Below are 19938 nucleotides of genomic sequence, written 5' to 3' on the forward strand. Positions count from 1 at the left end.
CAGCTCCCACCCGGCCCCGGGGCAGGGACTGGCTGGCTGGGAGGGTGATGCGCAGGGAGCGTCTATAAATACCTACAAATATTTCTTATTCTCGTAGACGTCGTGCAGTTTCAGCACATGCGGGTGCTCGATCAGCTTCAGGATGGCGATTTCCCGCTCCACCTGCAGGGGGCGACACAGAGAGGGGGGATGGGGAAGGGAATCGGGGTGGGGCAGAGGAACGGGGGCCGGGCTGGGGGCGCCCCAGCCCGTGTTCCAAACTCAGCCGGGCTCCCCCTATGCCTGGGGGGGGGGGGCTGGGGCGGATCACGGGGGATTTGGGAAAGGGGGGGGCCTGCAGAGCCCCCCCCCAGCACTGAGCCCCTCCCTGAGCCCCCGGCACCCCCAGGCTCTCACCTTCATCAGCACCGACTCCGACAGCTTCTCCCGGTTCACGATCTTGATGGCCACTTTCTGCCCTGTGATGCAGTGAACGCCCAGCTTCACCAGCCCTGCGGGCGGGGAGAGGGGTCAGCCCGGCGCCCCACACACCCGCTGCAGCCCAGCGCCCCCTGCTGGCCCTGCCCCACAGCGCCCCACACACCCGCTGCAGCCCAGCGCCCCCTGCTGGCCCTGCCCCACACACCCGCTGCAGCCCAGCACCCCCCACATCTGCTGCAGCACCACTCCCCCTGCTGCGCACCACCCCACACACCCACTGCAGCCCAGCGCCCCCTGCTGGCCCTGCCCCACAGCGCCCCACACACCTGCTGCAGCCCAGCGCCCCCTGCTGGCCCTGCCCCACAGCGCCCCACACACCTGCTGCAGCCCAGCGCCCCCTGCTGGCCCTGCCCCACAGCGCCCCACACACCTGCTGCAGCCCAGCGCCCCCTGCTGGCCCTGCCCCACAGCGCCCCACACACCTGCTGCAGCCCAGCGCCCCCTGCTGGCCCTGCCCCACAGCGCCCCACACACCTGCTGCAGCCCAGCGCCCCCTGCTGGCCCTCCTCCCTGCAGTGCAGCGCCCCTAGTGAACCACAATGTCTCCGTCAATCCGGGTGCTGCACAGAGGCCCCCCCACCCCGACCGCGATTGGGGCCCTTTGCGCCTGGGCTGTGGTGTCAGGGGTGAGCTCTTCCGGCTCTTTAAGTGAAACTGACCAGAGATGGCAAATGAAACTGACCGGGGAGGGGGGAATTTAACTCCCCCCAATTCTGTCTATTTGTCCATTTCCTCCCACCCACCCGTCCCTGGCATTGCCCTCTGCCCGGCCCCAAATGCTCCAACATCCAAGAGGGAGCCCTGGCCCTCCCCCAGGCCCGTGACGGGGGCCCATCGGGATCCGGGGGGCAGAGGGACCCAGAGAATCCCCAGCACCCAGAATCGGGGAGACCCCTGGATCGTCCAAACCGTTCAGTTAATGTGTGTGTGTCCGTCCCGTCCCTGCCGCCCCGGTGCACCCCCCAACCCCACGTGGATTTCTGGCAGCCCACGTGAACAGACGTTTTGCTACGTAGGGGAGGGTGGCCACTTTCGGCTGGCCCGTCTCCCAGCGCACTTCTCGCCGCTACCGTGTCCTCTGGCCAGCATCTCCCCTTGCGCCCGGAGAAACGGCCGGAAACTCGACCAGCAAAAGGACAAATTTGCCCATTCCAAGGCCTGTCGGGATAACCCCGTACAGCAGAGAGCCGCCCCGGAATCATTCCCAGAGCAGATCCCTCAGAGACACGGCGCCCGAGAATCCCCCCCGGCCCTTGGCCAGCCGGTCCGAGGGTTAATCCCCCTCCACGTGCGCCCCCTTCCCAGGCTGGGTTCGTCTCACTCCAACATCCAGCCGTCGGGTCGGGTTTGACCTTCCTCTGCTCGCTTGAGAAGCCCGTGATGAAATATTCGTTCCCCACGTCGGTCCCTAGAGCCGGGGGTCGAGTCCCCCTGGAGCCGTCTCAGCGACAGGGCTGGAGCTCCTGGCGTCTCTCGCCCTCCGGCAGGTTTTCTAACCCTTCAGTCGCCCCCCTGGCTCTTCTCCGGCCCCTCTGCCATTTCGCCGCATCCTCCTGGAACTGCAGGCCCCAGAGCTGGGCGCAGGATTCGCCCCCGGGCCAGATCCAGAGGCCGACCCACCTCTCTGCTCCCACGCGGGGATCCCCGGTTGATGCGTCCAAGAGTCCCGTTAGCCCTTCGGTCCCAGCACCGCCCGGGGAGCTCAGGCACTTCCCCGTTCGCCGGCGCATTTTCAGATCCATCAGTTAGCCAGTTTTGAATCCACCGAACATGGGCCGGGCTCGTTTTCGAGCGTCCTCGGATTCTGATCCCAATGCTGCTCGGGCGTCTCGGGCTGTGACCTCCCCGCTGTTCCCTTTCTCAGCTGGGCCTGCCGCCGCCCCCACAATGGAAGCGAGGGGCACGTTTGTACCAGGGAGCGGGGTGAAGGAAGGACCGGCTTCCCCGGGCGAGGGGCACATCCTCCGGCACGGGGACACTTGTCCACTGAGTTTCTCCAAAAGATCTGCTCTGGTTCGGCCAGGATTGACTCCAGGACGGCAGGAGGGACACGCAGGGGTAGAACCAGGATCAAACTATCCTACAAGGGCTGAAGTGGAGTGAGAGAGGGGGCGGCCAGTGACAGCGGGGGCTGGGTTCAAAGCCCCATCATCTCGCCTGAGCAAAACCGGACGCTCCCGAGTCCGGAGGCCAAATTCCCCAAGGGACTGGAGCACAGAGCCCTGGGGACCCCCTTTCTCTGGGTCCGGGCTTACCGAGTCTTTGGTACCCAATGGGAAGATGTCGGGACGGGGGGTGGGGGGGAGAAGAAGCCCCCCCCCCGCCAAGGCCGGGACCCCAGGCGAACCCCCGTCCTCTGTACAAGCCCCATCGCAGGCGAGCCCGCGCCGCAGGGCTGCACATCTGTCGGGCCAGGGGACCCCCCGCGGGTCTGTGGGTCTCGGTATGGTGTTGTTCCCAGCGTTCGCCCCTCACCTCCTGTCTCCCTCCGTCCTCCCCAGCTCCCCTCCAGCCAAACGAGCGCGGCCCCCGTCAGTGCACGGACGTGCAGCAAAGGGGCGGCCTCCCCCTCTAAGAACTCACAATCTAACTAGACCGAGGGAGGATGGGGAAACCGAGGCAGAGAATGATTCAGGGACTCGCCCTGGGACACCCACAGAGTCACCCGGAGATTCCTGAGCCCACCCCCTTCAGCCCAGCCCATCCCCCCTCTCGCTCGCTGCCCTGGGCAGGTGTGACCGCTAGAAGGGGAAACTGAGTCAGAGAGCGACGCGGCCCCTGGGATTACAGCTCAAGTGTCCCCAGCTCCGGACCCACGGCCCTGCCCCCCCTGCCCCACCTCCTTCTGCCCCACCCCCGGAGTAAACAAAAACCATTTCCGTAGGCCCTACACAAACCCAACTCCCCCGGCATGGATTCCCACGCTGTGTTGCATGGGAGCGGGGTGGGGGGGCAGCAAAGAGACAGAGCTCCCCCGACTTAGGGGGCCGAGATGGGCCCCCCCTCCCCAGCAGATCTCCAGACAGACGTGTCCGCCTGTCCATCCGTCCGGCAAGTTTAACCCCTCCAGTGGCCTGGCGGGGGGTGGGGGGAGGGTGGTTCTATCTCACAGGCTGGATTCCCCCCCCCCCCATACAACCACTGCATTAAACCAGCTCCCTCCATCCTCAGCCCAAGAATCCACCCCCCCACCCCCCCCGACACACATTAGATCCACTGTCAGCTCTGCCCCCCCCCCCCCACCTCTGTGTGAGCCAGGCAAGGCCTGGAGATTTGCAGCAATGTCCCTCCCCCTCCAGAGGGATTTCCTTTTGCTCCCCCCCCCCCCCCGCCGCGCCAGACATCCGCGCGGTTCCCACAGCCCGGCACTGCAGCAAATCCTCCCCCCCACACACACAACCTCTCAGTGCACAAATATAACCCCCCCCACACACACACAGACAGAGCGACAAGGGCATGAGAGAGCCAGGGAGGGGGGTCGCCCCATCGCCGAGTGACCTCCGGTGTTTCTAACCCCCCCACCGGCACAAGGGGATGGGGTGGAGGGTGGGTTTCCCGGGCTGCTGGTTAGGAGCCTAACGGAGATCTGGGCTGGGCGCCTCCCCCCCCCCCCTTCACTCCCTGCAGCAGAACGAACCCCCCCCCCCAAACACCTGCCCTCTGCCCCGTGTCTGTCCGTCCAGCCCCCCCATCCCACCCCAAGGCCCAGGTGTGAAAGTGACCAGCCCCCCCCCCCCGACAGAGGTGAAACAGACACACAGAGGCGCCCCTGCCAGCCGGGGATCCCCCCCCCATCGCTCCTGGGGCTGCTCCCCATCCCCCCACCCTCGCCATGCACAGAGCTCCTGGGAAACTGACTCCCCCCCCCCCCCTCACCACTACCACTTCTCAGGGCTACCCAAGAAAGGTACAGCCTCCCCCCCCGCCCCGCCCCAGCTCCCATGGCTGCCCTGACCCCCCAGCCCCATCGCACCCGGGACCCCCCTGCCCCAGCTCCTATGGGTGCACTGACCCCCCAGTGCCATTGCACCAGGGACCCCCCTGCCCCACCTCCCATGTGTGCTCGGTACCCACCTCCCCATTTGACCAGGGACCCCCCCCGCCCCAGCTCCCATGGCTGCCCTGACCCCCCAGCCCCATCGCACCCGGGACCGCCCTGCCCCAGCTCCTATGGCTGCCCTGACCCCCCAGCCCCATCGCACCCGGGACCCCCCTGCCCCAGCTCCCATGGCTGCCCTGACCCCCCAGCCCCATCGCACCCGGGACCCCCCTGCCCCAGCTCCCATGGGTGCCCTGACCTCCCAGCCCCATCGCACCCGGGACCCCCCTGCCCCAGCTCCCATGGCTGCCCTGACCCCCCAGCCCCATCGCACCCGGGACCCCCCTGCCCCAGCTCCTATGGGTGCACTGACCCCCCAGTGCCATTGCACCAGGGACCCCCCTGCCCCAGCTCCTATGGGTGCACTGACCCCCCAGCCCCATTGCACCAGGGACCCCCCCCGCCCCAGCTCCCATGGCTGCCCTGACCCCCCAGCCCCATCGCACCCGGGACCCCCCCGCCCCAGCTCCCATGGCTGCCCTGACCCCCCAGCCCCATCGCACCCGGGACCCCCCTGCCCCAGCTCCCATGGCTGCCCTGACCCCCCAGCCCCATCGCACCCGGGACCCCCCTGCCCCAGCTCCCATGGGTGCCCTGACCTCCCAGCCCCATCGGACCCGGGACCCCCCCCGCCCCAGCTCCCATGGCTGCCCTGACCCCCCAGCCCCATCGCACCCGGGACCCCCCCCGCCCCAGCTCCCATGGGTGCACTGACCCCCCAGTGCCATCGCACCTGGGTCCCCCCCCGCCCCAGCTCCCATGGGTGCCCTGACCCCCCAGCCCCATCGCACCCGGGACCCCCCCCGCCCCAGCTCCCATGGCTGCCCTGACCCCCCACCCCCATCGCACCCGGGACCCCCCCCCGTCCCAGCTCCCATGGCTGCCCTGACCCCTCAGCCCCATCGCACCCGGGACCCCCCTGCCCCAGCTCCCATGGGTGCACTGACCCCCCAGTGCCATTGCACCAGGGACCCCCCCTGCCCCAGCTCCCATGGCTGCCCTGACCCCCCAGCCCCATCGCACCCGGGACCCCCCCTGCCCCAGCTCCCATGGGTGCTCTGACCCCCCAGCCCCATCGCCCCAGGGACCCCCCGGCCCCAGCTCCCATGGGTGCACTGACCCCCCAGCCCCATCGCCCCTGGGACCCCCCCGCCCCAGCTCCCATGGGTGCCCTGACCCCCCAGCCCCATCGCACCCGGGACCCCCCCACCCCAGCTCCCATGGGTGCCCTGACCCCCCAGCCCCATCGCCCCAGTGACCCCCCCACCCCAGCTCCCATGGGTGCACTGACCCCCCAGCCCCATCGCACCCGGGACCCCCCCCTGCCCCAGCTCCCATGGGTGCACTGACCCCCAGCCCCATCGCACCCGGGACCCCCCATTCCATGACCCCACAGCTCCACTGACCTCGCCCCAGACCCCACAAATCTATCAACCTCTCGACACTAAACTGCTGGCACCACTGACCCACAACTTGCCTGGGGGGAGATGAAACCCCCTCCCCCTGCCCAGCCACTGGTGTGTCCCTCTGAGCACAGGCTGGCCTGGGGGCCTTTACGCTGAGCCCATCCCCCGGGCGTCTGGGCAGGTGATCTCAGCTGGGAAGTGCGAGCGTATGTGGGGGGGATGAAATATCTTGTAGAGCCCATCCCCCCGGTATCGGGGCGGGGGATCTACCCCAGGCAATGGGGGGGGGGAGGACGGTGTATTGGGGCCCATCCCCCCGGTATCGGGGCGGGGGATCTACCCCAGGCAATGGGGGGGAGACGGTGTATTGGGGCCCATCCCCCCGGTATCGGGGCGGGGGATCTACCCCAGGCAATGGGGGGGAGACGGTGTATTGGGGCCCATCCCCCTGGTATCAGGGCGGGGGATCTACCCCAGGCAATGGGGGGAGGACGGTGTATTGGGGCCCATCCCCCCGGTATCGGGGCGGGGGATCTACCCCAGGCAATGGGGGGGAGACGGTGTATTGGGGCCCATCCCCCCGGTATCGGGGCGGGGGATCTACCCCAGGCAATGGGGGGGAGACGGTGTATTGGGGCCCATCCCCCCGGTATCAGGGCGGGGGATCTACCCCAGGCAATGGGGGGGGAGGACGGTGTATTGGGGCCCATCCCCCCGGTATCGGGGCAGGGGATCTACCCCAGGCAATGGGGGGGGAGGACGGTGTATTGGGGCCCATCCCCCCGGTATCGGGGCGGGGGATCTACCCCAGGCAATGGGGGGGGAGGACGGTGTATTGGGGCCCATCCCCCGGTATCGGGGCGGGGGATCTACCCCAGGCAATGGGGGGGACGGTGTATTGGGGCCCATCCCCCCGGTATCGGGGCAGGGGATCTACCCCAGGCAATGGGGGGGGGGAGGACGGTGTATTGGGGCCCATCCCCCCGGTATCGGGGCGGGGGATCTACCCCAGGCAATGGGGGGGGACGGTGTATTGGGGCCCATCCCCCCGGTATCGGGGCAGGGGATCTACCCCAGGCAATGGGGGGGACGGTGTATTGGGGCCCATCCCCCCGGTATCGGGGCGGGGGATCTACCCCAGGCAATGGGGGGGGAGGACGGTGTATTGGGGCCCATCCCCCCGGTATCGGGGCGGGGGATCTACCCCAGGCAATGGGGGGGGAAGGACGGTGTATTGGGGCCCATCCCCCCGGTATCGGGGCGGGGGATCTACCCCAGGCAATGGGGGGGACGGTGTATTGGGGCCCATCCCCCCGGTATCGGGGCGGGGGATCTACCCCAGGCAATGGGGGGGACGGTGTATTGGGGCCCATCCCCCCGGTATCGGGGCGGGGGATCTACCCCAGGCAATGGGGGGGGAGGACGGTGTATTGGGGCCCATCCCCCCGGTATCGGGGCGGGGGATCTACCCCAGGCAATGGGGGGGACGGTGTATTGGGGCCCATCCCCCCGGTATCGGGGCGGGGGATCTACCCCAGGCAATGGGGGGGGAGGACAGTGTATTGGGGCCCATCCCCCCGGTATCGGGGCAGGGGATCTACCCCAGGCAATGGGGGGGACGGTGTATTGGGGCCCATCCCCCCGCTATAGGGGCCGGGGATCTACCCCAGGCAATGGGGGGGGGACGGTGTATTGGGGCCCATCCCCCCGGTATCGGGGCGGGGGATCTACCCCAGGCAATGGGGGGGACGGTGTATTGGGGCCCATCCCCCCGGTATCGGGGCAGGGGATCTACCCCAGGCAATGGGGGGGGACGGTGTATTGGGGCCCATCCCCCCGGTATCGGGGCGGGGGATCTACCCCAGGCAATGGGGGGGGGACGGTGTATTGGGGGCCATCCCCCCGGTATCGGGGCGGGGGATCTACCCCAGGCAATGGGGGGGGGACGGTGTATTGGGGGCCATCCCCCCGGTATCGGGGCGGGGGATCTACCCCAGGCAATGGGGGGGGACGGTGTATTGGGGCCCATCCCCCCGGGATCGGGGCGGGGGATCTACCCCAGGCAATGGGGGGGGGAGGACGGTGTATTGGGGCCCATCCCCCCGGTATCGGGGCGGGGGATCTACCCCAGGCAATGGGGGGGGGACGGTGTATTGGGGGCCATCCCCCCGGTATCGGGGCGGGGGATCTACCCCAGGCAATGGGGGGGGACGGTGTATTGGGGCCCATCCCCCCAGTATCAGGGCGGGGGATCTACCCCAGGCAATGGGGGGGGAGGACGGTGTATTGGGGCCCATCCCCCCGGTATCGGGGCGGGGGATCTACCCCAGGCAATGGGGGGGGACGGTGTATTGGGGCCCATCCCCCCGGTATCGGGGCGGGGATCTACCCCAGGCAATGGGGGGGGACGGTGTATTGAGGCCCATCCCCCCGGTATCGGGGCGGGGGATCTACCCCAGGCAATGGGGGGGGACAGTGTATTGGGGCCCATCCCCCCGGTATCGGGGCGGGGATCTACCCCAGGCAATGGGGGGAGGACGGTGTATTGGGGCCCATCCCCCCGGTATCGGGGCGGGGGATCTACCCCAGGCAATGGGGGGGGGACGGTGTATTGGGGCCCATCCCCCCGGGTATCGGGGCAGGGGATCTACCCCAGGCAATGGGGGGGAGGACGGTGTATTGGGGCCCATCCCCCCGGTATCGGGACGGGGGATCTACCCCAGGCAATGGGGGGGGGACGGGGTATTGGGGCCCATCCCCCCGGGTATCGGGGCGGGGATCTACCCCAGGCAATGGGGGGGGAAGGACGGTGTATTGGGGCCCATCCCCCCGGTATCGGGGCGGGGATCTCCCACGGGCAATGGGGGGGGGACGGTGTATTGGGGCCCATCCCCCCGGGAAGCGGGGCGGGGATCTACCCCAGGCAATGGGGGGGGAAGGACGGTGTATTGGGGCCCATCCCCCCGGTATCGGGGCGGGGGATCTACCCCAGGCAATGGGGGGAGGAGGACGGTGTATTGGGGCCCATCCCCCCGGTATCGGGGCGGGGGATCTACCCCAGGCAATGGGGGAGGACGGTGTATTGGGGCCCATCCCCCCGGTATCGGGGCGGGGGATCTACCCCAGGCAATGGGGGGGGACGGTGTATTGGGGCCCATCCCCCCGGTATCGGGGCGGGGGATCTACCCCAGGCAATGGGGGGGGGAGGAGGGTGTATTGGGGCCCATCCCCCCGGTATCGGGGCGGGGGATCTACCCCAGGCAATGGGGGGGGGGACGGTGTATTGGGGGCCATCCCCCCGGTATCGGGGCGGGGGATCTACCCCAGGCAATGGGGGGGGACGGTGTATTGGGGCCCATCCCCCCGGTATCGGGGCGGGGGATCTACCCCAGGCAATGGGGGGGGGACGGTGTATTGGGGCCCATCCCCCCGGTATCGGGGCGGGGGATCTACCCCAGGCAATGGGGGGGGGACGGTGTATTGAGGCCCATCCCCCCGGTATCGGGGCAGGGGATCTACCCCAGGCAATGGGGGGGGACGGTGTATTGGGGCCCATCCCCCCGGTATCGGGGCGGGGGATCTACCCCAGGCAATGGGGGGGAGGACGGTGTATTGGGGCCCATCCCCCCGGTATCGGGGCGGGGGATCTACCCCAGGCAATGGGGGGGGGAAGGAGGGTGTATTGGGGCCCATCCCCCCGGTATCAGGGCAGGGGATCTACCCCAGGCAATGGGGGAGGACGGTGTATTGGGGCCCATCCCCCCGGTATCGGGGCGGGGGATCTACCCCAGGCAATGGGGGAGGACGGTGTATTGGGGCCCATCCCCCCGGTATCGGGGCGGGGGATCTACCCCAGGCAATGGGGGGGGAGGACGGTGTATTGGGGCCCATCCCCCCGGTATCGGGGCGGGGGATCTACCCCAGGCAATGGGGGGGGGAGGACGGTGTATTGGGGCCCATCCCCCCGGTATCGGGGCGGGGATCTACCCCAGGGACCGCAGGGGCGTGGGGGGGCCGGTGCCGCAGACTCACCCGTCTGGCCTTTGCCCAGGGTCTTCTCCAGGCGGTAGGGCCCCACGTACTGGGCGTGCTGGGGGGCCGGGCCCGGGGGGTGCCCCCCAGGCTCCTTGCCGCCGGACATGACGGCCGGGCCCCCTTTGTCCGCCACCTCCCCCCCCCCACCCCGCCTCGATTCCCCTCCCTGGGCAGGAACAATAGACGGAGGCCGCGGCCCCTCAGCCCCGCATGCCGGCGGGTTTGGGGGGGCCGGGGGGGAGGGGAGGAGGGATCGGGGCCGGGGGGGGCTGGGCTGGGAGGGAGGCTCACCGCCCGGGTACCAGCATGATGGAGGGGGCCCTTCCCCCCCCTCCAGCCAGGGATGCTGCGACGGCTGCTGGAGGATGCTCGTCCCTGGCTCCCCCCCCAGGCTGCCTCCTCCCCCTCCCCCCCCCGCATCAGCATCCGGGCACCGGGTGACAGCACCGGCGGGGTGAACCCGGCCCGCCGCGCGGGGGGGGGCAAAGGGGGGTGATGGGGGGCGCAGGAGGGGGGGACACAGGATCCGGGTGTCTGGCTGGGTGAGTTTGGGGTTGGGGTTGTGGGGTGTGTAGTTGGGGCTGTGAGTGTGTGATTGTCATTGTGTGATTGTGGGGATTGTGGGGTGTGTAACTGGGTCAGTGCCGGTATGGCTGGGTAACTGTGTGATTGTGGTTGTGACTGTCTGAGTGGCATGTGTGTAATTCTGTCCGACTGTCATTGTGTGAATGCGGCTGTGATTGTGTGACTGTCATTGTGTGATTGTGGTGTGTGTAATCGTGGCTGTGATTGTATGGCTGGGTAACTGTGTAATTGTGTCTGGGATTGATTGTCGTGTGTAATTCTGTCTGTGATTTTATGACTGTGTGATTGCGGCTGTGATTGTGTGACTGTGGTGTGGGTAATTGTGGCTGTGATTGTAAGGCTGGGTAACTGTGTAATTGTGTTTGTGATTGTGTGGCTGTGATTGTGTGAATGTGGCTGCGATTGTGTGACTGTCATTGTGTGATTATGGGGATTGTGGTGTGTGTAATTGGGGCTGTGATTGTATGACTATAATTGTGTGATTGCAGTGTGTGTAGTTGTTTCTGTGATTGTATGACTAACTGTGTTATCACGGCTGTTGTTGTCGTGTGTGCAATTGAGTCTGTGATTATATGGCTGGGTAATTGTGATCGTGGCTATTACTGATTGTTGTGTGTCCGTGTTTGTGATTGTATAACTGTAACTGTGTCATGGTTGTGTGTGTAATTGAGTGTGATTGTATGGCCGGGTAATTGTGTGATTGTAGCTGTTACTGCCAGGTGTGTAATTGTGTCTGTGACTGACTTTACCTGTGTGATCGTAGCTGTGATGGTGTGATTGTTGTGTAACTGTGGCTGTGATCATTTGGCTGTGTGGTTGTATGAGCGTGGCTGTGACAGTGTGATTGCCGTGTGTGTGTGTAATGGTGTGTGTGATTACTGTGATGTTGTGTGACTGTATGATTGTGATTCTGTGTGTGCAACTGTGTGAGAGACAGGCTGTGACAAAGAGACACAGGGGGTGTGATCTGTGCTAGAGTGTGACAAAGACAGTGAATGTCAGTGTGTCTATGTGTGCCTGCGTGTCCCGTGTCTGCTGCCCCCTCCTGGAGGGGCTGGGCCCTGCACTCTGTGTGCATGTGACCCCCCCAGTCTGGCCTCAGCTGCTCAGAGCCCCCTGCCCCCCGTCTGACCCCCTCCCCACAGTTCAAAGGGGATAAAATCCGCCCCCCTCGGTCTGCCCCACCACCCACGGGACCCTCTGCGGACGAGACGCCCACTGGTCAAGGTACCCTTTAACTGCAGCACCGCTTTCCCCACCCCCTAGAGGGGAACGGCCCCGTGACCCACTCCCCCCCCAGCCCGTGCCAGCCCACAGGGGGGTGAATGGGGGAGGATCTGCACCTTCCCCATTAGCGTCAGAGCCAGGCTAAGCGCTGACACGCAAGCTCTGATGTCCCCTCCTTGATCATGCTCTGGGCAGTTCACACCCCTGCGAGCGGCCGGCTCAGGCTCTCCGCAGACCCAGGCAGCTTCGGTTCCACTTCGGTCCCGTTTCCAAACTGTCGTCCCGAGCCGCGCGGGCTAGAAACCGTTTTTCTTTTTTAACGGGACGCCGAGATTTGGGACCCATCCCGGGACCCACTCTCTGGGGCCCTCAGCCTGTGGCTTTATCCGGATCTCGATCCCTAACCTCTGTGCCACTAGGTCTTCAAGCCGGCACTGGGGATTGCTGTCATGATCCCGCCTTGTTTCCAATAGCCGGGCCGGGGCCAGCGCTGGTTCTGGTGGAGCAGGCGCTGCTGGCAGGGGTCAGGAGGCGCTGGGCGGGCGCGGGGGGGGGCACGGGGGGGGCTGGTGTTCAGAAAGGGACGTGACCTTTCCTGATGTTTCCCCCACATGGTGGGGCAGGACCCATTCAATGGCCCCCGGCCTGTGGTTGGCTCCTTCTCGGGGTCTTTCAAATGTAAGGCTGAAATCCCAGTGATTGGGGTGGGGGTCGTTCCACTGGGGCTGGTGGGGGATGAGTCACTGCCTTGCCCCCCACCCTAGATCCGCCACAGCCCCCCCAACCCTCCCCCTTGCAAACCTCCCCTGCCAAATACTCCCTCCACGTAGCCCCCTGCCCAACCCCCTGTGGTGGGCCTCTGCTGCCCACTCCCACCCCACTGGATCCCCCCACAGCCTCTCCAGTCCCCCTGCGCTTTTCCCCCCCCCCCCCGGCAGCCTGCTCCTGGATCCCCCCCCCCCGCAGCCTCTCCAGTCCCCCTGCCCTCCGTCGCCCCCTCCTGGATCCCCCTGCCCAGGATCGGGGCCATGGCCCAACTTTTAAACAGTCCCTTGGAGGAAGCCATTGGCGTGGCAGACCCCCCCTTTCCCACCAGAGCCCGGCCCTGCGGCCTGCCCGAGCCCTGGGCTTCGCCCCAGGAGCTCTGCCCAGAGCCGGAGAGTCCCCTCGTTTCGGGTGAATGGCCCAGTCCCTGGGGTGCCCCGTTGTCTCTCCGGACCCTCCAGTTCCTCTGGGTCGTGGCCCTTCATGCCCCATTCATTCCACCCCCGTGGGCCCCGTGACCCCCATGCCGCACGGCTTCTATGGGCTGTAACTCCACCCCCACCCCCGCACCCACCTGGGCAGCAATGCGGCATCTGGGGGGGGGAAACTGAGGCAGGCACAGGAACCAGCCACGTATGACCAAAAATTCCCACTTTGTCATCCACCCCCCCGGAGGACCCCCACCAATTCCCCCCAACCCTGCCCGCCCCGACCCCCCCTGCACCCTCCAACCACCTACTCAGCCAGCCCTTGGATCCCCCAATCCCTGGAATTCCCCTCCCAGAAATCCCCCCTAGACCCCCCCAGCCCCCCCGGATCTCCCCCCCCAGCAATCCCACCTAGATCCCCCCAGCCTCCCCCCAGATCTCTCCCCCCGGCAATCCCAGCCTGGACTTTCCCAACTCCCCCGCCATTCATCCCACCTATAGCCTCCCAATCACCCCGCCTGACCCCCCCAGATTCCCCCATCCCCCGCTCCCAATTCTTCCCCAGCAATCCCACCTAGACCCCCCCCAGCCCCCCGGGATCTCCCCCCAGCAATCCCACCTAGCCCCCCCCAGCCCCCCCTAGACCCCCCAGCCCCCCCCGGATCTCCCCCCCCAGCAATCCCACCTAGACCCCCCCCAGCCCCCCCCGGATCTCCCCCCCAGAAATCCCACCTAGCCCCCCCCAGCCCCCCTAGCCCCCCCAGCCCCCCCCGGTCCCCCCCCAGCAATCCCACCTAGACCCCCCAGCCCCCCCGGATCTCCCCCCCAGAAATCCCACCTAGCCCCCCCCCAGCCCCCCCTAGACCCCCCAGCCCCCCCCGGATCTCCCCCCCCAGCAATCCCACCTTGACCCCCCCCAGCCCCCCCTAGACCCCCCAGCCCCCCCCGGATCTCCCCCCCCAGCAATCCCACCTAGACCCCCCCAGCCCCCCCCGGACCTCCCCAACCCCGCCCAGCCCCCAATGCTCCGCTCCCGCCAGCAGAGGTCGCCCCGCCCCATCCTCGCTGCCCCGCCCCCTGCGCCTCCCCCCATGTCCGGCCAAGATGGCGGCGCCCAGGGCTGGGAGTGGGGAGCGCGCGGCGCGGTAGGGGGTGAGCGGGGCGGGGGCCAGATGACGTGGGGGAGGGCACTGGGGGGAGGGATCTCGGGGAGGGGTTGGGGGGCAGAAGACGGGGGAGGGGCTGGGTGTGGGGCAGAAGATGGGGGGAGGGCACTGGGGGGAGGGATCTCGGGGAGAGGGGTTGGGGGGCAGAAGATGGGGGAGGGGCTGGGTGTGGGGCAGAAGACGGGGGGAGGGCACTGGGGGAGGGGCTGGGTGTGGGGCAGAAGACGGGGGGAGGGCACTGGGGGGAGGGATCTCTGGGGGAGGGGCACATGGCAGAGAGTGGTGGGGGGCAGAGGGCGACGGGGTGGGGTGGCTGGGGGAGGGGCAAAGGGGTGACATGGGTGTTGGGGGGCTGTTTAATGGGGGACAGGAGAGACGCTGGGGGGCACCGTTCCCCCGCCTCCCTCGGTACCCTGCGCCCCACAGCCTGGCCGGGTCCCCCTCCCGTGCTGATCTGGGTTCTCTCCCTGCCCCCCAGCGGACCCTCTTGTGGTGCCAGTGGTGGGAGCCGGACGCCAGCGACACCCCACAGGCCGAGTGCCCAGCGCGGACACAGCGTCTGGTAACGCCTGGCCCCCCCGGACCTAGGTGATGGAGGGTGGGGTCTATGAGTTAGAGGAGGGGGTGGGGGGGAGCCAGGACTCCTGGGTTCTCTCCCCAGCTCTGGGAGGGGAACAGGGTCTAGTGGTTAGAGCCGGGGTGTGTATGTGGGAGCCAGGACTCCTGGGTTCTCTCCTACTCTGGGAGGGGAGTGGTGCCTAGCAGTTAGAGAAGGGGGGGTTGGGAGCCAGGATGCCTGGGTTCTCTCCCCAGCTCAACACCTGACTCCTGTTGTCTGTGCCTTTCTCTGCAGGGGACGTGGCCGAGGCGCCTGGTCTCCGGCCCCGCACCGCTCCAGCCATGGCTGAAGGGGGCGCCGGGGGGAATCAGCCGCCGCGCGAGCATCCGCAGAACCTGCAGGGGCTGCTGCAGATGGCCATCACCGCTGGCAATGCGGAGCCCAGCCAGCTGGAGCCCATGTCTGACGAGGTGTGGGGCTGCGCTTTGTGGCCGGCAAGCACTCCTGGGTCCTAGCCTGCCTTTGGGAGGGGAGTGGGGCCTGGTGGTTAGAGTGGGGGGGGGGGTTGGGAGCCAGGACGCCTGGGTTCTCCCCCTGGCTCGGGGAGGGTTGAGGCGGGGATGGGCACTGATCCCCTCTCTTCCCTGCTCCCCAGCGGCGGCAGTGGTTGCAGGAGGCCATGGCCCAGGCGTTCAGGGGGCAGCTGGAGGAGGTGGAGCAGATGAAGGAGTGTCTGCGGGTGCTGGAGGCCGTGTCCCCTGGGGGGGAAGGCGGGGAGACCTCGGAGCCGGCCGAGGGGGACCCCTCCCGCCAGGCCAGCGCGCTGGAGCTGCTGGCTGAGCTGTGCGAGAACCTGGACAACGCCGCAGGTACAGGGTGGGGCACCTGGGGCAGGGGGGATTCTGGGGGGCACATGGAGCGGAGCAGGGAGTTCTGGGGGGCAGGAGGGGAGCACACGGGCCAGGACAGGAGGGAGCCGGGATGGGGGATCATCCTGGGAGCGCTGGGGCGGGGGGGTGGGAACAGTGGGTGCCCATGGACTGGGAAGTGGAGGAGGGTGTTGTGGGGGAAATGGAAGTCGGGGTTCTGGGGGGTGGATTGTCAGGGCACGAGGGCTGCCCCCGAAGGAGGCCTGATCTCTGAGATGGGGCCCTCTGAATGGGGGCTGGGTCACGGGGGGTGAACCATGTAATTGAGTCCGCGAGCGGGTGACCTTAGGGGGTGCCCGGCCGGCGCTGCCTGAGAACCCCCACGGGCACCATATGGTCTCCGGGGCACCTGCCGTCGTGGGCGCCCCCCTCCCCTCCCAGATTTCTGCAAGCTGGACGGGATGCGGCTGCTGGCTCACCGCTACCTGGAGCACCCCGTGGCGGAGCTGCGCTGGCGCGCCGCCCACCTCGTCGGCACCTGTGCCCAGAACGTGCCCAAGGTGCAGGAGCAGGCCCTGGCGCTGGGCTGCATGCGCAAGCTGCTGCGCCTGCTGGATCACGACGGGGCCGACGTGGTGCGCGTCAAGGCGCTCTTCGCCATCTCCTGTGAGTCCTGCAGGGGGCGCCGGCTCCCGCTGGCCCTAGGGCGGAATGGGGCACGGGGTCTGTCCTCTCTAGGGGGCGCCAGCTTCCGCCCGGCCCTAGCACAGGGACTGGCTGGCTCAGGGGGGTGGGGATGGAGCACAGGGCCTGTTCCCTCTAGGGGGCGCCGGCTTCCACCCGGCACTAGGGCAGGGGGTGGGGATGAGGCACTGAGTCTGTTCCCTCTAGGGGGCACCAGCTGCACAGCCATAGAGATTACTGGCCCTGTGGTAGCAGAGAGGCCGGGGGGGGGCGGAGCTCTTGCTCTCCTCTGCCCCCGGAGGCCGGGCACGGCATTGCAGTGCGGGGAGGAGCTGTGTGCGTTGCCCTGGCTGAGGCTGTCTCTGCCCCTCTCCCCGGCGCCAGGCCTGGTGCGCGCCCAGGAGGGCGGCCTGCAGCAGTTCCTGCGGCTGGACGGCTTCTCGGTGCTGATGCGCGCCATGCAGAGCCCTGTGGAGAAGCTCAAGGTCAAATCCGCCTTCCTGCTGCAGAACCTGCTGCTGGACCACCCGGAGCACAAAGGTGAGGGGCCTCTGGGACGCTGGGGGGCTCCGCCCTCTGCCCCCACCCGGCCATGTCCCGTCTGCCAGGCCAGGTGCCACCTTCTTTCCCCTCCCAGCCCTGCCCCATCTGCCCGGCCGGGCACGGCCCTCGGCCCCCCGCCCAGCCCTGCCCCGTCTGCCCGGCCGGGCACGGCCCTCTGCCCCCCGCCTGGCCCTGCTTCTCCCACCCCAACCTGGCACTGCGGGGAGTCACCATCCTCTGTGTCCTGTCCCCCTCGCCCCCCCGCCCGGCCGTGCTCCAGCCCCCTGACTCGCTGCTCTCCCTCTCCAGAGACCCTGTGCTCCATGGGGATGGTGCAGCAGCTGGTGGCTCTGATCCGCTCTGAGCACAGCCCCTTCCACGAACACGTCCTGGGGGCCCTCTGCAGGTGAGAGGGGCACGTGGGGTCCAGGACTCCTGGGTTCCTTTCCCAGCTCTGGGAGGGGCGTGGGGCTTAGTGGGTAGAGCTGGGGGAGGGGGTCTGGCAGTCAGTGGGAGTGATGGGGCTGTGCTGAGAATAACCCCCCATCTGCCCCCTCCCCCGCAGCCTGGTGACGGATTTTCCCCAGGGGGTGCGGGAGTGCCGGGAGCCGCAGCTGGCGCTGGAGGAGCTGCTGAGGGAGCGCTGCCAGCTGCTGCAGCGGCAGGAGGAGTTCCAGGTAGGGATCGGGGTGGGGGGAGGTGGCAGCTCTTTCGGGACAGAGCCACCCGTGTGTCGTCCAGAGGCACCGCCCTCCAGCCGTGCCCCATCTCTCCCGCCTGGCACTGGGGGCGCTGCCCTCTGCCCGTCCCCACCAGCTGCGCGTTCCCCCCGGCCTGGCGCTATGGGGCACCACCCTCCGTCCCCCCTGGCCGCATGCTGTGTCCCACCTGGCACTGCCCTCTGCCCCCGTCGGCCTGGCACAGGGGGCACTGCGTGCCGTATGCTATCCAGTAATGATCCCAGATCTACTCCGTCCCCTCCGCGAGCATCTCCGGGCACTTGTGGGTGAGCTGGTGCCCAGGCAGCCCGGCTGTTAGAAAATCTCTGTCCTTGCTCCACCCTGATGGGTACGTGGGGGTCAGAGTGGTCCTCGCTCCTTACTGCTCCCACCGACCCCAGGTTCCTGCGCAAGCGGGACATCAACTGGACTGTGGTGAACTTCCCAGCAGCAGTGCCAGGACTGGGCCTCTTGCTTAGTCTGCGGCACAGTGCCCCCTAGTGCCCGCGCCAGCACTGACTCCCTGGGGAGAGCGCCCCCTGCTGAGCCCCCGCCCCGCAACACCCCGCTGGGTCTCCCATCCACACTACGACCCACCTGAACCCCACTTAGCTTGGGAACGTTCCCACCCCGCTGGCCGTGGGGCAGCCCAGCTGCAGCAGCAGCCTCTCTGCTGCCCCCCAAGCCGCGTGTGGGGCGGGGAGGCTGGCCCCGCTCACCCCTGTGCCTTGTGTCCCCCTAGGAGGAGCTGGAGTTCTGCGAGCGGCTCCAGCGTGTCTGCTTTCAGACCCCCCCCGAGGAGAGCAGCATGGACCGGTGACTGCCCCCGGTGTCCCCCCCGCGGATCTGTGACTGGCCCCGGTGCTCCTGGTGTCCCCCCCCCAGATCGGTGGCTTCCCTGAGGTGCCCACCTCTCAGAATGGTGGTTTCCTCTTGGCCTTTTCCGTGTGTCTCGTGTGAGCGGCTTTTCCGAGAGGGACCCCTAGCTGGACCCCCCCCCACACCCATGGGGCTGGGAGAGGGGCTGGAGCCACCCCAGAGAGAAGGGCCCTCGGCTGGATCAGAACCAGGAGCCTTCTGGCCCCTGTTTGTTCTGTGTAGATCCTGCGAGAGACACCCCCCTCCTCCCTGCCACTCGAGGTGTAATGGCGAATCCAGGCAGCGAGGGGTTAATCTGAGAACACTTCCCCTCCGGTGAGGTCTCTAGGGGGCGCTGCCAGGGTGGGGACTGGCTGGCTGCAGGGGGGGCTGGGAATGGGGCACGGGGCTTTTCCTTTTAGGGGGTACTGGCCCTGAGCTGGGCCCACCTGAGGGTGGGGGGTGCCATCTGACTTGGGAGACCAGAGGGTCGGTGCTATGCCCATTGCTGTCACATGCTCCCCACGGGCAGGGTCTAGGGGGCAGGGTTGGGGTGCTGAGCTGGGGCAAGGGGTGCAGCTTGGGGTGCTCCCGCTCTGCCTGTTCCTGTGTTCTTGTTGCTGATGGTTTTCTAATAAAAGTTCTGCATTGGGTGGATCCTTTTCTGTTTCCTGGGGGATGCCAGGGCTGCTGGGGGGTGGGGATCATGGGTGGAGCTGGGACCTAGGCAAAGGCATGGGGCATTGTGGAATGGGGCACGTGGCCTTTCTCCTCTAGGGGGCGCTGGCTCCCATCCATCCCCAGGGCAGGGACTGGCTGGCTCAGGGGGGCAGGGAATGGGACACGGGGCCTTTCTTCTCTAGGGGGCGCCGGCTCCCGTGTGGGGACTGGCTGGCTCAGTGGGGTGGGGAATGGGGCATGGGGCCTTTCTCCTCTAGGGGGCGCTGGTTCCCATCCAGCCCTCGGGCAGCGATTGGCTGGCTAAGGGGGGGTCCTCTAGGGGTATTCTAGCCGATGAGGTTACTGTGATGATGTCACGCCCACGGCAATTAGACCGAAGTGCTGATGTTGCAGTGATGATGTCACATGTGATCTAGCTGACGATGCAGCTTAGAGTGATGATGTCAGTGAGTCTCAGAGTTTTGCTGTCACACCATGAGGACGTGCCCTGCAGTGTGATGTCACATGCTGGCTGGTGATGTCACAGCAGGAGACGACGGGAGTGGCTGTCTCAGGGTGATGATGTCACACCGAGGATGTGCCCGCACTGGGTGTCACACACTGATGATGTCATGTTGGTTGGTGCTGTTGCTCAGCTATGATGTCACACGGCATGGTGATGTCACAGTCTCAGGCTCATTTACTTACCTGGATATGCAAATTTCTGCTAAGCACCACAACGTTCCTTCCTTAATTTAAATGTTAATTGGCAGCCAGTGGCCACTGCGCATGCGCCACGGCGCTTGGCGTAAGGGAGGGAACGAGCAGGAGGGGCGAGGACTGGCTCTGCATCAG

General features: G+C 67.4%; 2 protein-coding genes across 5 annotated transcripts; one reads left to right on the top strand and one right to left on the bottom strand.

The window, feature by feature from the left end:
• Positions 1-22: 22 nt before the first annotated feature.
• LOC123350684 (serine/threonine-protein kinase BRSK1-like) lies at positions 23-10277 on the bottom strand. Its single transcript, XM_044989364.1, has 3 exons — positions 10018-10277; positions 397-491; positions 23-162 (listed from the first exon to the last, which is right to left on the bottom strand). Exons 1-3 carry the CDS (start codon positions 10124-10126, stop codon positions 73-75), a joined length of 294 nt encoding a protein of 97 aa, XP_044845299.1. The 5' UTR covers positions 10127-10277; the 3' UTR covers positions 23-72.
• A 3829-nt stretch (positions 10278-14106) lies between these two features.
• HSPBP1 (HSPA (Hsp70) binding protein 1) lies at positions 14107-19074 on the top strand. Of its 4 annotated transcripts, none has more exons than XM_044989359.1 (9): positions 14107-14177; positions 14670-14753; positions 15045-15220; positions 15406-15619; positions 16061-16285; positions 16688-16843; positions 17156-17252; positions 17412-17523; positions 18308-19074. In XM_044989359.1, the coding sequence occupies exons 1-9, from the start codon at positions 14117-14119 to the stop codon at positions 18383-18385; spliced, it is 1203 nt and encodes a 400-aa protein (XP_044845294.1). In that variant the 5' UTR covers positions 14107-14116; the 3' UTR covers positions 18386-19074. The 4 variants fall into 4 exon arrangements, with proteins under 4 accessions (XP_044845294.1, XP_044845296.1, XP_044845297.1 ...); XM_044989361.1 differs by having other exon boundaries at positions 14113-14177; positions 14670-14779; XM_044989362.1 differs by having other exon boundaries at positions 14115-14170; positions 14670-14779.
• The last annotated feature ends 864 nt before the right edge of the window (positions 19075-19938 follow it).

This window comes from Mauremys mutica, chromosome 15 (genome assembly GCF_020497125.1).
Source record: "Mauremys mutica isolate MM-2020 ecotype Southern chromosome 15, ASM2049712v1, whole genome shotgun sequence".
Taxonomy (NCBI): Eukaryota; Metazoa; Chordata; order Testudines; family Geoemydidae; genus Mauremys; species Mauremys mutica.